Below are 16785 nucleotides of genomic sequence, written 5' to 3' on the forward strand. Positions count from 1 at the left end.
ACATATTTAGATTTTATGCCAATTTTTTTTAAAAAAAAATCTTTTTTCTTTGCCTCCAAATTTGGAAAATCTCGAGGCCCCGTGGGATTCCCACTAGACTTACTGGCCAGTCAGCTCTTGATGAGTTCCAATAAATTTATAAATAATTTGCCATAAGGAATATTCCTAAATTGCAGAACGTCCCTGAAATCATATAAAGTTTTATTTAAGATACAGTTTTATGCTTTGTTCGAAATTCATGAAAAACTCTTCTTGAAAGCTGAGGCAACCCGAATAAGGGACCATCTATAGTATTAAAATAATTGATAATTTTTTTTATTAATTTCTATCCATTTTACCTAAGACATTGTAACATAATATATATAATGATAATGTTTATTTAAATTTTATTAAAATTGAAGAGGTCCATTTTCTGTATAAGAGGTTTTAAATATTAATGGGGGAAAAATGCAATTTAATTTAATACTAAATTTATTATATATATATGTGTAGATTTTTTTAGATCAATAATTTATGAAGATGGATAATAATTTCTAAAATAATCATTTCACCCCTGATATCTCAAAAATTATCTAGGTAAGGAGGGTGAAATTTTGCCCAAATATAGATTACAATAAATTATTTGCATCCAAAATTCCATAAAAATAGACAGGAGTCAGCTGAATTAGATCGATTTGGCATATAATAACTTCAATTTTTCAAAATCATTTTTGTTTTGTTTTGTTAAATTTTTAATATTATGACAATGTAAAAAGATCGCGATTCTTTTTTTAAGATAATTTTGATCCTGATTTCCCTAAAGATCAGAATCTAGCAAATTATCTCAAATATAAAATTGATTGGAATTAAAATGTGTTAACTTAGTTTTTATCAAAGGGAGAGGAGATTGCAGTTTTCAGTAATCAGATTCACAAAATTCATAATAATCATATTTTTAAATTCCGTAAATTTTCACAAAAGAATCGATTTTTTAAAAAATGTTAAATTTGAATATCGTATCTAGATATAGATATACATTTTTACAAATGTTTCTAGATTACATATACAATTTTTAATTTAGGATTCTATTGTTAAATTCAAAGTGAGTTAAAAAAAATTCATTGAGCAAATATCACATCTGTAAACAAATATATAATAAAAATAATTTTTGTTAGAATTTAATAATTATAATACAAAATATAGAATTAAATGTTATAAATAATTGTTATATTTTAATAATAAAACATTCTCAAAATTTTTGTTATTAAGGCACCCCCGTTTATCTGTATTATCATTAAATATATTAAAATCCTAAAACTCATCAAAAAAAATGATATAAAATTTATGATTGTCAAAATATTTATTATCTAAGTAGTGCCCCCAAAAATAATATTAAATTACTTGATTTCTTTTTGGAGATTGTCATAAATATTGATCTAAAAATTGATGTAATTAAAATAAATTATAATATGAAAATTACAATGTTGTTATCCATTGCGTTAAAATAAAATTTGTCTGATTTAATAAAAGTGTATCCAGATACAGATAACACATTTTGGTATAACAACTCTGATATATTGTAAAATAAAACAAAATTGACAAGGATAATTATATTTAGTTTATTTATTACAAAAAAAATAACTAAAAAATATTATAAATTGTAATTTTTTTTAAATATAAATAATAAAATCAAAAAAAATCATCGTCATCTGTTTCCGCTAATTGTTTAGCTATTTCTATATCCATTTGTTCTTTTTCTCGACGACCCTAATAAAAAGTATCAGTTTTGAAAATGAATGTATGATAAAAACTATTTGTATATACTTAGAGCTTTACAGAAACTATATTCCAAGTCCAGTCAAATTAGGGGAATTTTTTTATTCGACCTATCCAATCCGAATATTATTATTTTTTCAAGAATCAGATTTTATCTTAGAAATAGGGCCTATCCGAAAAAATATCAAAGATGTTTTTAACTATTGAAAAATTATGAAAAAAGGAAAGCGAAAAAAATTATAGTTCGAGAAAGCAAAATAAGTTTTTTCTTGTTATTCTTGAAAAGAATATTATACAAATTTAGGGTAGCAAAATAAAAATAATTTAAAATTTCGACAAGGTTCAAATACCCCAGATTAAAATGAGAGAATGTCTGGTCGTGTCCAGTTAACCCGAGTTCAGTCAGATTTGACATTTTCGTGTAAAAAGCTCTACTAATATATCTACAAAAATATTAACAAAATCCAAATGTGCTAAGTTGTATTCAAACGTGTGGCAACTTTTCGATAGGATAGAAATTCTAACGTGATAACTCGAATGTCAAACACAAAATAAAATAATGAAGATAAGCTGCCACACTTTTAAAAGGAATAATTAAATTTCTAGCGAACAAAATAATTTGAAATTAGAATATTCATTATTTATAATCGAAAGTAAAATATAATTCAAAATTAGAGCAAGAAAAACATGTAATGTGAAGTATACTTCATTAGTTTCATTATCATCGTAATTTTTTGGTGGATATCGCAATGACTACAATAAAATAACATTTTTTTAAAAAAAATTTAACAAAAAATGTATATAGTATAGTTACTATAATTATTGCCACAAATTAGATATTTTATATAAAAAGTTAATCGAATAATAATATTTCCACCATTTGTTCTTTAGATATCCCGCGATGCAACGATAACACTTTTTTAACCGATATCGATGCCAACATGGTATTGGCCTACTTAGGGCGACGCACCGAAAGGTCGTCATTTTACACTTCCTAGAATTCATCACCGAATATTTATATCACGCTAGGACGCCACCGATTTTCATATCGGAGCACGGCCAACGGAAAAATTTTTTAATATATTTTTTAAAACTATTACCAAAATATTATATTAATAACAATAAAATTTAAATAAATAGAAGGTAATAATTTTAAATATTTCGATTCTAATCTAATCAGAGTTGGAAACCGGAATTGGAACCGAACCCCTTTTAACATTTTTAGAAACCAGCCCATTTTAAAATTTTCAAGAAAAGGTTTTAATAAAAGTGCAAGCAATTTATATATATTTGTTAAAATGTCGTGCGTGACCCATTTTTTTTAGGAAGCAGAAATGAAACCATTTTTCGTCAAAGTTGCAAATTCTGATCTTAACAAACACATCATTATCATTACATTAACAAAGTTAGCAAGAAAACATTCAGTGACAAACATAAATTATGATTCTATAAATGAATTAGAACTAAGGCTGTGCCAATATTAAATATAGGATCGGCACCGATATTTAGTGTTTTCAAAAAATATCGGATAAGGCCGATATTTTTTAATATTGTTTTTGGTTATTAGATTATAATTAAATTATATAATTTTTTTTATTTTATAATAATAAAATAAATGAAAGAAGCAAAATAATTTATTTGTTAAAATGTTTAAAAATTTATTATACTATTTTTTGTTATATACTCTGCAATAAGAAAGGTATTTAAAATATCTAATGATTCACATTCAGCTAAAATTGTTAAACGGCTCGATTTCGAAAATTTTTAAAAACGGTTAACTCAAGATTTTTGCATAAAATAAATACTCACCACATATGGCAGAAAGATTTGTGCTTCTATTGGCGAAATTTCGAGGATTAAAAAATATTTATTTTGTCAAAAATAGGCAAAATGGAGCTGTTTATAGATGGTAAATAAAAATCAATATAAATATAGGATTTGTTATTTTAATAATTTCGGATCTGATTGGCGAAAAATTTGTGCATCGGCACACTCCTAATTAGAACCCTATTCCTATTGGATAACGTCATCCACTAAAATGTTATAAATTTTTGAAAAGGCAAGTGGATCAAAATTCTGCATGCCAAAAAATTATTTGTGCTCTAGCAACTAGAACACTTAGTGATTTCGTTTTAAATTAGTTTATTTAAAAAATATTTACATATTATGATGATTTTATGAATGTTGACTATTAATAAATTAATCCCCACCCAGATAAAAGTATTTTGCTTGCAAAAATTATTTTATATTTGCAATTTATTAAAAAAAATTGGTATTGTGACAGAGTTTTTTTTTTATAAAATAAGTTTTTATCTATAAACTGGAAGGAAGACTTTTCAAATGAGTTAAATATTGCAACATTTCTCTTGGGTAAAATTTAAGGTATATTCTGGAGAATGTACCATTAATTATTCAAATTATGATAATTTTTTAACTTATTTTTTCAATGTTTATTTTCTATTAAATTTTCTTTTTTTATATCATAATCGATATGACCTGAAAAATCTTTATTTAATGTATATTTATTTTTACATTTTTATTGTACGATTATAATAATCTAACGAAAAGATATATTTATATTATATAATAATCTAGAAGCCAAAAGTCAAAAAATAACTCAGTGAACCTGCATGAACTGGAGGGAAAAAACAATGGAGCAAGACCTCAATTTACCGATTGCCTTGGAATACCGATTCAAAAGGATTATCTTCCCTGAATAATACGATGACCTCTTGGCCGATTAATCAATCAAAGTGGGAGGAACAAAAAGGATGACTCCGAATTGAAATAAAAAATTATACATCTACTAGAACATAATAATGGATTGACGATAAAAAATATATTGGAAAATTTACCACCTTATCTCAAAATGAGTGATTCGGGAATATCTAGATGCGTTAAATTACTGGGATAAAGCAGGAAAGGGTTGGGAAATGAACCCAATAAACCCCAGATATTATCAATATTCGTAAAGAATATTTACTAAAAATGATGAAAGTGCCATTTCAAAATATATTCCATTTAGATAAAACAGGCTTCAATTCCCACTATGGATGGGCACCTCTGGGTAAGAGGCCACCCGTCAAAATCCCTCCTTCAAAGGGGAAAAACAGATCGGTTTTGTGTACCATAGGAATTAATGGTCTCAAAAAAACAAGATTATAAACGGGGGAATTTACAGCAATAAAATTTAGAACTTACCTGGATGAATTATCATCAATTTTGCCTTTTAATCTATTTATGGATAATGCGCCTATTAATCGTGCCCATATAAAACTCATTATCAAAATATAACATATCTTCCACCTTATTCCCCGTACACTAAACCCCATTGAAAATATTTTTGGCGTTTTAAATAATCAATATCGATCTATAAAAACCAAAGCCAAACCAACAAATAACAGAATCCATATAATAGAGACAATTACCAGCCTTTTGCTTAATTTAATCAATTATGATTTAAGAGCCTTCTACCATATACGTAACGATATATCGTAGATAGAATCCGATCTATTACTTTGAACGACTAATTTAACAGATAATTACACTAGATTATTATACAACTTAGATATATATTTTAGTTATATTATTAAAAAATAAATATATTTAGTACTTTCATATTATGTGCAATACAAATAGAAAAATAAATATACATCATTAAATGAAGATTTCTCAAAACTATAATATAAAAAACGAAAATTTAATAGTATGGAAGAAAAATTTATGCCTTTTATCTCTTTCACAGTCCTCGGCAAAGAGACTTTCTAAATCCCTTTCTGGCTTATAAAAAATTGGTGAGAATTTACCCCTCCCTTGGAGACTTCTCAAATACTTGAGACAAAACTCAGGCCATGAATGGCTCGAAGCTGTCCCAAGTGCCAATCTAGGTCTTTTGCTACCCGGCGAGGAGCTAAGGGTGGAAATAAGATATAGACTTGGCTGTGACATATGTCAACCTCATATATGCTATGGGAGTAGGAGAGACTCTGATTTTATGCACAGACATTGTCTAAGCTGTTTATGTTCTAAAGGCCGGTTTGGTGGACATAGGGCTATTAACTATAATCTCGGATAAATTAGGGTTGGCTCTAACTATCCTAAATTTCTGTACAGGTCCACTTACCATTGTCGGATGGATCAGATGGGCTCACAAGCATTCCTTGGTTTCGAGGAAAACACATAATTTTGGACTTCACTTGTGTCTCCCAATTTTCTTCTAATCCAAACATTGATCCGATTATTACAGCTGAAAGATCAAAAATTAGAAAGTATCATGACTTTCTGATTTTCAATCCTAGTTATTTCTACCAATGGGCCCCTAGGCTATCTTATTAAGATTTTAGGTAAAAAAATTTAATTTCTCAAACTAATGTTGATCATGGATTAGCTTTTAAAATGTTATAATCTCAAATCGCTGTATTTCGAGGCATCTTAGTTTCCTCAAAAAGTGTCCATTTTTTGCCCCTCCTCCCTCCCATGTATTTTAATATATTTATATATCATGCTGTTTTTTAATATAAATGAAGAGAATTAAATATTAAAAAAAAAATTAATAGAAAATAAACAATGAAATAATAGTAAAAATTATCATAATTAATGATACAAGCTCCAGAATATCAAAAAGAAATTGTGTATTTCTTAAACTCATTCAAAAAGTCTTCCAGTTTATAGATAAAAACTTACTTTATAAAAATATCTGTCAAAAACACATTTTTTTAATAAATTGCAACTGTGTTTTTCTTTTAATATTTTTTGCAAGTCAAATACTTTTATCTGGATAGGGATTAATTTAATCATCAATTCATTGCTAATAAATATGATTAGTGTTTCCCAAATTTTAGTAAACGAAGAATGAGAACTAACTATGGAAGAAGAATTAAACAATGAAAGGTATGAGCCACAGAGAACACGTGATCTTAGCAAATTTAAACAAGAGTTTACTTTGTTTAAGAATACTGGAAAGCGTATGAAAATCTTCAGACTAAAATCCATTACAGCAGGATTCTGAAAAAAAACCTTCTCGGTGCATGCTGCACCAAAAAAGGATCTAATTATTCAAGAATCATTATTCATTGATTTTTTTAAAAAATATTATTATTTAAGCGGAAAAAAAATAAAAAATTAAATTATTGAATCAAAATATAAAAATGTTAATGAAAAAAATATGTTAACAAAATTAAATAAATAATTTGAAAATATAAATTTATTTTGACTGAGTCATTAATTTTAGATTTAGGATTCTTGGAATCTCAAAAATTCAGAAACCCTAGTTATTTAAAATAAAATATAGTATTAGCATGTATATCTTAGTTGTATATATTATATGAAAAAATGTCATTGCGCTAATTATCGACGTCTTTGACGACAGCTAAAAAGCGATGGCCGTCGATTTGATTTATTCTTACATCTGGTTGGCTGCCGCTTATTTCATCAGCGCCAATCTCTACCGATACCAAACAAAAAAGAATAATGTAGAATATTTACTGGGGAAAAAAGCAAATTATAACAATATTGTAATTATTGCAAAAAAGTATCAACTGTTAACAAAAGTATCGCCTGAAATATACAAATATTTTTCTGCTCACTTAGCTTTTCAACTACATCGTAATCATTTTAATAAATAAATATAATATATATATATGTTAGCATGTCAATGCATTTTTTTCCGAATTTTGATTCAAGAGTTTAATATTGTATGATAATTCCGCCATTTTAAAATAGCGGATCTGCAAATCACAATATTTAAAAATATTTGTTTATACCTAACTAAAAAGAATATATCTCAAAATAGCATCCCAACTTTAATAATATAATAACATTTATTTCTATAAAATTTATCAAAATTATGATGGCGGTAAACCTTGACACATCGCTCGTGAATATCCAAGCAAAAATTGATCCTCTCGTGAAAAATCTTGCAAGGCTCTTCCTCTGCACCCTCTCCCAGGGTACCGTAGGTGTCATTAAAATAATCCTTTCTATCCATAGCTTCTTTTCCAGCTTGATCACCCAAAGCAGCGTATTTTCCGTTAACCAGGTATACTCCACCGGTTTTTTCTTTACCGTTATCGTTGTGCTGTACGGAGGCCTCTATGACCTTGTCTCTTATAGCCTTAGCGAGAATATATTCACAATCCCCTACACTATTTTTGGCCGTTTTCAAATTCAATTTTGCCGCTATATCTGGAAGAGAGACGCGAGAATATGCGCAATTTATTTTCTTAATGCCAGTCTTGAGCACGTTTCGTCTCAATCTAATGATGAGGGTATAGGTTGAATCGGCCAGAAATTTGGATTCGTACTTTTGTAGAACGTTGGAAAAAAACTCTATGTCGCCTAACCTGACAGCTTTAAGGTGTTATGAATGAATTAATGACGTGAAGTGTATAAAAAATATGTGTGCTAAGGTAATAAATTTTTAAAAAATTTAGGATTTAAATTAATTATTAAGATTAGGTGGTAGGCAATATAAGAATTAAAATAATATTTTAAAAATTCAATATCCTTTGACCTTGCGTTAACTGGAAGTAGGGTAAAAGTGATTTCTTCAATGAAGGATCTTTAAAAAGATTTCTCTCGGGTATTTCGCCCAGAAGCAATTGAACCACGATTGCTAATTTATTTATCTTGTAAAAATAAAAAGAAACCTTAAAAATAAATATTCAAAGACAGAAAAAAATTGTATAAACCCTGCAACATTTTTTTTATATCGATCCTAAAAGTCGATATTTACACAATTTTTTAAGCTTTTGATAACGTTCTAAATTTCTGGGTCTTAGAAAAATGTTAGAAACGGGTTATAATTGTATTTAGTTATAAAAAAATATCGTACAGCTTGCTTAAATCCTATAGCTAATAATTGTGGTCCTTTTCTAGAGGCTTGTAACAAATTTTTTTGAGCTACGGAATATTCCAAATGAATTGCTTTTATATGTCCTAAAATAAAATTTATATAAAGCATAATGTGATATTTACATAGAATATAAATTCTAATTTATTTTTAACAACTCGATTGGAGTGATGGGTATTGAGATATAGGATAGATTGATAGTGGAATTCGTCCCACACGATTTAACATCTTTTAATGAGATCAATTTTTCTTAATCAAAATCAAGAATTCTTAGAATCATAAATAAAAAATCGATCAGCTGTTAAATCTTGTCGGATCGTGGGGTTAGGGCTTGTATTGACAAATCTCATTTTAATATTTTCCTGGTCCCGTATCCCAGCTAAAATTTTATCGAGTCCAGAACCCTGAAAAAAAACGAATCAAATAATATATGTTTTATTGATATAATACGATGCCAATATTTCGAATAATTCGTATAAATAATTATTTAGTCTATAAACCTTTTTTCAAACAATCCTGAGTAACCGCAACCACGAGTAAAAGTAACTCTTATTGCCCTCAATTTATTATATGAAAAAATAATATCTATTTTTTTGTTTAAAATTTCATTTTAATGCATCCATAGTTTCGTATCAATGGAGTCGCTAGTTTTTTTAAACTATAAGCCTTTCTTTAAAAATAAAGCTATATCTTCGCAAAGCAATATTAAAAAATTTGCCGAAACAGTGTCAGGTCAATTTTTCGCTCTAATAATATCTCAATTTTTTAAAATTTATTGTTGGAGTAAGCAAAGATTATACTAAAAATGAAGGATGAGGAACAAGTAAAAAAAATATGACAGGGAAGGCGAATTTTATCTACTTTGAAGAAGTAAATGATGATTAGCTACTAATTTTTATGGATATTGCAGGATAAAAAGAATACTTTCTTTTACATTCTCAACTTTATTAAAAACATAGGCAAATAATGTTTCTTCACATAATTGCATTTTCATTGCAGATAAAATCAGGGATCCAAAACCGAACTTTTAAACCGGTTTTACCTTTATTATTTACAGAGCCTAAACCAAAACTGAAAGGTAAAAATTTTGTCCGAACCTTTAAAAATGTATATGAACCGGTTTGAACCTTTTGGTATCCAAACTCTTTTAAAGTACATAAATAATCGATTTGATTGATAGTGTCGATTTTGAATAATTTTATTTATACACATTATATGTCAATAAAGTTTTGATTGGACATAATGATATTATTATGAATATATATATTTTATCAGAAGAATTTATTATTTCGTTTTTACTAAATTTAAAGAGTTGTTTTTATATTCAAATTGTGGGTAATCATTTTTAAAGACTAATGAAAGTAATAAAACGACTTATCGAGGAATATAGGACTACAATTGATAGTATCAGTAAGTATTTTTAGCTATTTTGTATGCTATTTGACAGGCCAACGATCCAAGTTATTGTATAGAAATGTTCTCAACATTTATTCCTTCTCTTTATAAATATAATTTGATATAAGGGAATATTGAAAATATTTTAATTGTAATATCACTCAATATTATTTTTTGGGAATAGGGACAAAATTTTAAGATGTTTAATTAACATAACTCTTATAAGGTTATATGTGAAAACATTTAAACCAGGTTTTAAATGTTCACAACCGAACCAATATCATTAATTCTTACGTGTGAACCTAAGCCTCAACCGATATTCGTTATGGTTCGGATCATTGGAAAAACAAATATAGTTAGAAGAAATACAAGTAAAAATGAGACATCACTATCAGCAATAACTTTAAGTTTAGTTTAATAATTTTAAAATATAATAATTTGCATTAATAAAGAGATACTAATAAATTCTAACTTACCATCAATAAAATATAAGAATAATTTTGTTAAACATGATGTTATATATTTTGAAATGATAAAAATATTGAATTTGTCCTATATGGGTACATAAAAGATGTAGTGGGAAAAAAGGCAATTTGATGTTAGAAAGAATGACCTTTATTTGTAAAACATGCATGAAAGGGATACATAATAATGATAACCTAAAAAATGGTGGTCTGGATATTGGCAATGGGTTAACCCTAGAAAAAGTGGATAAGTTTTGTTATTTAGGTGATATGCTAAACGCAGATGGTGGTGTAGATTCTGCTGTTGTTGCAAGGGTCAGACAAGCTTGGAAGAAGTTCAGAGAGATGTCATCTATTCTTACAAATAAAAAAGTTTCTCTGAAGTTAAAGGGGAAAGTTTACGTAAGCTGCGTGAGGAGTTGTTTAGTTTATGGCGGTGAAACATGGGCAATGAAAGCAATTCACGAAGCCAAATTAGAAAGAACAGAGATGAGGATGGTTAGATGGATGTGTGGGGTATCTCTGAGAGAGAGAAAAACTAGCAAGGAATTGCGAGCAAGATTAGGTATAGAAATGATTGGTATGGTAATGCGACGAAATAGACTAAGATGGTTTGGGCATGTGGAACGTATGACAAGATATGACTGGGTAAAGAGATGCACAATGATGGAAGTAGGAGGATCAAGACCTAGAGGAAGACCCAAGATGACGTGGACAAATGTGATAGCGGCGGATATGAGAAGCTTGAATCTTACAAGTATTGATGCTCAGGACCGTCAAAAATGGAAAAGAAAAATCAGAGGGAAAACTGGCTTACCCGGGTAAACCTGGAAATCGCCATAAAACGGAGAAGAAGAAGAAGAATTTAATTTGTCTATTTTTAATAATTTGTTAAATTTAATTACCTATGTAATAATAATATCTTGCCCATTCATTATTATTTGCAGTTTCCGGAAAATTCGTTTTTGCTGCAAAAATGTCAGCTTGATTGTAAAGTTTATATAATAAGTAGTTCCTAAGAATCAGATTAATTAAAACTGCCAGACCATCATTGTCTTTCCTCAGGGTGCATGTTCTAAATCGTGCTAATAGAAATCTATATAAAAATAATTAAAATTTATTCTGCATTTATTTACTAATATTCATGTATTTATTTGTTCTAAAAATTTTATAATCAAATTTATCCATTTTAAAGCTAGACTATATTCATAATGGTAATATTGGATTAGTGTCGATATACATTAAGCCTATCAGATGCCGATTATAATAATAAGAGTTTTATAACATTAGGATATATTGAGGAAACTTAATTTTTTTATTAAGTATTATAAATAAAATTTCAAGTAAAATAGATAAAATTAGTAAGATGGATATTTATATAAAATTAAATTTGATCGTGAACCCAATAAATATATCAGAGACCTGCAAGCCCGGGTACACGGGCCGGGACGTATTTTAATTTTTTAAATATACCCAGGTTGGGTTTAAAATTTTTTTTAGTATATTTTAAATGGCCATTATTAGCTATAACAATTAATAATAAATACAATATTTTTTATAAAATCCTGGCTGGACCTGAAAATTAAAAAAAAAAAATTCTGGCCGGGGCAGGCATTAAAAAAACCTATGCTAAGACGTGCAAATGGTACCTCTGCAAGTCTCTTAAATATATTTATTAATAAAGAAAGATATCTATAAACTTGATAAAACAGCATCAAATATTGATAATCTACTGTGAATCTTTATAGAATAATTTATACAAGATGTCAAAACCGAAGCACTTTAAGGCACCTTCAGCAAATAATTTTCCCGTGTATCAGTTTCTAGCGCTGTAGAGATATTGATAGTAGTGATCTGCATCGGGCCTATTTTTCAAGCAAGCCCGACTTGGCCCGAAAAATTTGTGCAGCCCGACCCAAATTTTTTTTGGCTAGGCCCGATCTCAAATGAGTGATTTGCAGATCTCTAATTAATAGTCCTCATCAAGAAATTTATTTTCAGAGAAGCTCTAAGGCTGCATCCAAATTATTATATTTATTTTAAGAATTTACCACCTGTTCTAAATGGTAATTTTGGATTTAAAAAAATAGGAATAAGTACATTTTAAAGTGTATTTTAAAGATTTCCAAACTGGATATCAAAAATCTATCATCTAAAAAAATCCCCAAAATGGTGGGCAGGCTTCAGTCTGCTATTCAAAATAGAATTCAGAACAAAAATTACATCAGGCTAAGGACGTGAAATTTTTCTATATGCTGTTTATACTTAATATTAATACAATATAATAAAAATAAAAACGCTCAATCTATAAAAACGGAATTGGGACTACAAGTATCCCAAAAAAACAGGAATAATTTAATTTAAAATAATAATTTGAATATTAAGTTTTAAGAAATAAAATTCCTTAGTAAGGGCACTTATTTTACAGCCTATATTATTAAAAAACTTTGAAATTCCGTTTGACATATGTCCAAGGGAAGAGATAACGATTGGTACAAAAAGCATGGTGTAAATTTAGATTTTTTTTTCTCGGCTATATAGACCGGATTCGAATTTACATTTTTTAGAAATGAAGACGCATATGAACTCCTAAATTAAGGATTTACATAAAGATCAAAATGCAGAAGTTAAACCATGTAGCTTTAGGGCATCATCTGATAATAAATCAGCAGGCTCCAGCATTGGTATTCGGATCCTCGCAGGAGAACTGCTAATAACTGAATTAATCGCTGCCTGCCTTGCATGTTTCTTTATCTATGTATATATATAATTAAAACTGTGTCTCCTTTTAGGTATCAACCGATATTTTACATTTTATCGATTGAAAGTGGTTGAACCATGTTACATCCAATTCGGAGGCCTGTTATCAAGCAGAACTTTAATATTTTTAAAAAATATAGGAGAAAAAATAAGATCCCTTATATGCGAATCTAAGGAATTTTATTTTTTAAAACAAAATATTCAAATTACTATTTTAAGATATAATTATTCGTGTTTTGGGGGAATTTATAGTCACAATTACGTTTATATATAGAATGAGCGTATTTATTTTTATTATATTATAGTTTATGATTGGATTGGAATATAGTAATATTATAATAAAAAATATATAATATAGAATTTTAAAAAAATGTTAACTTTGATTGGCATTGAATGTGATTAAATAAATATCGAGTTCAGTTACATATATATATATATATATAAGAGTTGAGATTAGCAAGTGCATTATATTTACATTTTTTCATTAAAAATTTAAGATTTATATAATCTCTGTATGATATATAAAAATGATTTTATTAATTCTTGACCTAACCCATGTAAAATAAGGATAAATCAGGGTATAAACGATAAACCAATGTAAAAAGTAGCCTAAATAAAGAACAAATAAAATAGATAAGATAAAACATAGGATAATAGGCTACAAAAAACTGAGTAGATAAAAAAAGTTTGAATAGCAAATTTCTAAACCCCTGTTCCGAAGAAAGTAAAAGTACTCTTTAGGATGGCTAATAAGTTAGGTAATTTTTTTATTTCTTTAGAAAAGTAAGTGCCTATTTGGCCGAAGTTTTCAAGAGTTGATGTAACAACAGGAACGAATTTAATGTCATTTAACTGTTAATATTTCTTTTGTTTTGCTGAGTTTAGCTACCAAAAGAGTTTTGAAGATAGCTCGATTCGGCGAATATGTCTATACAAGGTAATCTTAAGCAAGAGGGATACACCTTTTCTGAGGAATTAAGTTAAAACATCTAGCCTCTTACTAGTATTGAGACCTAAATATAATTTTTTAATTGGCTGTAAATTAGCTGAAATGTGTATTTGATCTGCATATCTGAATCCTCGAATGATACTTTTTGCCTTAGATATAAATTTTCTTTTGGGGTGAATGCAATTAGTTTTCCATTTATTAATGTTAAAAAGGAATTGTTTCTTCACCCCTAAATGGTTGTAACGAAAGTTATAAAAAATTATTATATATTTTCAAAAAGGCATATTTATTGCACTTCATTGTTTCGTTTCAGTGGTGGCAGCTGATGATTATTGGGTAATTAGCATTTGATGTGTCAAAAATGTATATGCAGTAATTTTTCTATCAATGATGCATTTTTACCCAAAGGCATAAGGGTGGTTGGATATTGAGGTTGTAGATAAAAAGTATGTAGCAATAGTGTCAAGGTCCAATGGATATCCAAGGTACCTTGATAGTGGTATATGTGTCTAAGTTTTTACTACAACATTTCCCTTTATTTGAATTGTAGATAGAGTTATGAACTGAAAAAGTTTGTTAATTTAAAAAAGGAGCCTTTGTAGATTAATTAATTTGTCTTTCGAAATCATTTACCCTATCATCTACTCTTTTAATAAATTAAATATAGATATATAATCAAGGAGAGATCATTTATGAGGTAAAACATAAGAAATTGTGGTATAAATACTAATATATATATCAGATTGGCAAGTTACTTACAGAAGAATATTTGTGTTTCGGATAATATCTTAGGAAAATATATAGTTAAAAGATGTTCAATTAATTATGAAATATATATATGTATATTTGCATCATAGATGCGGTTGGATAAAGAAAGAATATTTACTTTAAAATCTAATTTAAAATATTATATCATGTTATCAAAATAAAATAAATAACGTTAATATATTTTTTTTGAATCAATAATTTCTGAAATTACTTCAGTGGCGTATCTTATGGTTATTAATATAAATTTTACTCTTATTTCTTAATATAGTTTCTACACCGTTTTAATACATATAATATATTTTACTCTTATTTTATTCTGCACTGGTTTATTTTTATTTTAATTTAAAAAAAAAATGAATAATGAACGATGAAAAAAAATTTTTTTTCTATAAAAATTATTGATCGATCATCATAATAATAAATAAAAATAAGATCTATTACAAAATCGATAATGCAAAATATCATAGTATTCAGGATATCCCCAAAAAAATGAACGATGGAAAAATTAACATTAATTATTACCATACTATTCACCTCTAAGAAATTCATCCATTTCTGTGTCTGTCAATAATCCACCGTCATTTTCAGGCGGGCTTGTTTCCGCCAAGGAGGAGCTCCTTGTTCTCCTTCTAACGTCGATCGAGCCTGCTCCATTCGTCTTACAACTGTTTCCAGTCTCTCCGGTATGGGCCGCATCACTGTATTATTTATCCATGCAGGTCTGGCATATCCCATGGCTTGTCTTCGCGGTGCTCTGGGACATCCATCTTGGAGATGGTCCCGGGATTGACAGAAGTAACACGTACGCACCGGATTCCGCCCTTTTCTAGCTGGATGAGATTGTACTGATGGCTGAGGCAATTCCGACATCTGTTCATTATTCCCTTGGACATATACACTGATTCGGACAATTAATCCCGGCATATAAATGTATTTTTATAAAACCATTACTTAAGAAATTACTTAAATTCTTTCCCCACGATATTATTTTATATATATATCGCGTTTTAACACTATTACTTCTTTGTTGTTTTCTTTTTGATTTATTTTCTGATATATATTAGACCCACCATTTTTATATATTGTGATCTTATACTCTTATCCCTAAAATTTATACTAATAGGAAAATCCACCACACGAAAACAAGCACCCTTTTCGGTGGAACCGCTTGGTAATGTCTGTGGCAACCAACCACCAGTGAATGCAAATGCCCTCGAGACCATGGCCGCAGCGATTGCACAATTGACCACAGAAATGAGGGCTCTATCCACCTTTGTTCACGAAGAACCCCGGGAAGAAGATCATCTATAAGAACCAGATCTACGATGATTGAAATGAGAGACACGTCATCTTCCAGCGATAATGATGAAAGACGAAGCACGGTATCTCGTATTAGAACAGTCGTCCTTCGCCCTGCGCTTACTCCAGTGGAAAAAGTGGCCAAGCTAGCTAGGTTATGGAAAGGACTACGTTCAAACCTTAAAGAACCTAAATGTAAAGCTAACGATAGGGATAGACATGAAATCAACATCTTAAACGAATAGTCGATTGTATGAATCCCCTATCGGACATGAGAATCTGTGATGCACTGATAGATAGGGTAGGTATTATCACTATGGCCATATACTGGAACTGGGCCACTGTCAGAACTAATGACCTCTCCTTCCAACAAAGTTACATGGACGATGAGGAGATCAAGATAATTGCTGACAAGCCCTTTCGAGACAGGGCCAAAACGAGAAGACCTCGATTTTCCGCAGGCCAAAGAAGGAGGCGACCGCCACCAGGGGTAAGAAGAGAAAATAGAAGCTCTCTAGTTAATCCCGTCCCTTCCACTATTTCTC

The 16785-nt window shown here is 28.9% G+C and overlaps 1 protein-coding gene across 1 annotated transcript in view; it reads right to left on the bottom strand.

Moving 5' to 3' along the window:
• Nucleotides 1-1535: 1535 nt before the first annotated feature.
• The window catches only part of LOC135930538 (probable 26S proteasome non-ATPase regulatory subunit 3), a 32139-nt gene continuing 16889 nt past the window's right edge, over nt 1536-16785 (bottom strand). The window contains exons 5-10 of the mRNA XM_065467345.1: nt 11370-11560; nt 8588-8691; nt 8267-8381; nt 7616-8103; nt 2461-2508; nt 1536-1746 (exon numbers count right to left, since the gene is read on the bottom strand). Of these exons, the coding sequence (XP_065323417.1) occupies nt 1669-1746; nt 2461-2508; nt 7616-8103; nt 8267-8381; nt 8588-8691; nt 11370-11560 (1024 nt within the window). The 3' untranslated portion in view covers nt 1536-1668. The remainder of the gene's footprint in view (nt 1747-2460; nt 2509-7615; nt 8104-8266; nt 8382-8587; nt 8692-11369; nt 11561-16785) is intronic.

The sequence above is a fragment of the Gordionus sp. m RMFG-2023 genome, chromosome 5, assembly GCF_954871325.1.
Source record: "Gordionus sp. m RMFG-2023 chromosome 5, tfGorSpeb1-WG-v2, whole genome shotgun sequence".
NCBI lineage: Eukaryota > Metazoa > Nematomorpha > Gordioida > Chordodea > Parachordodidae > Gordionus > Gordionus sp. m RMFG-2023.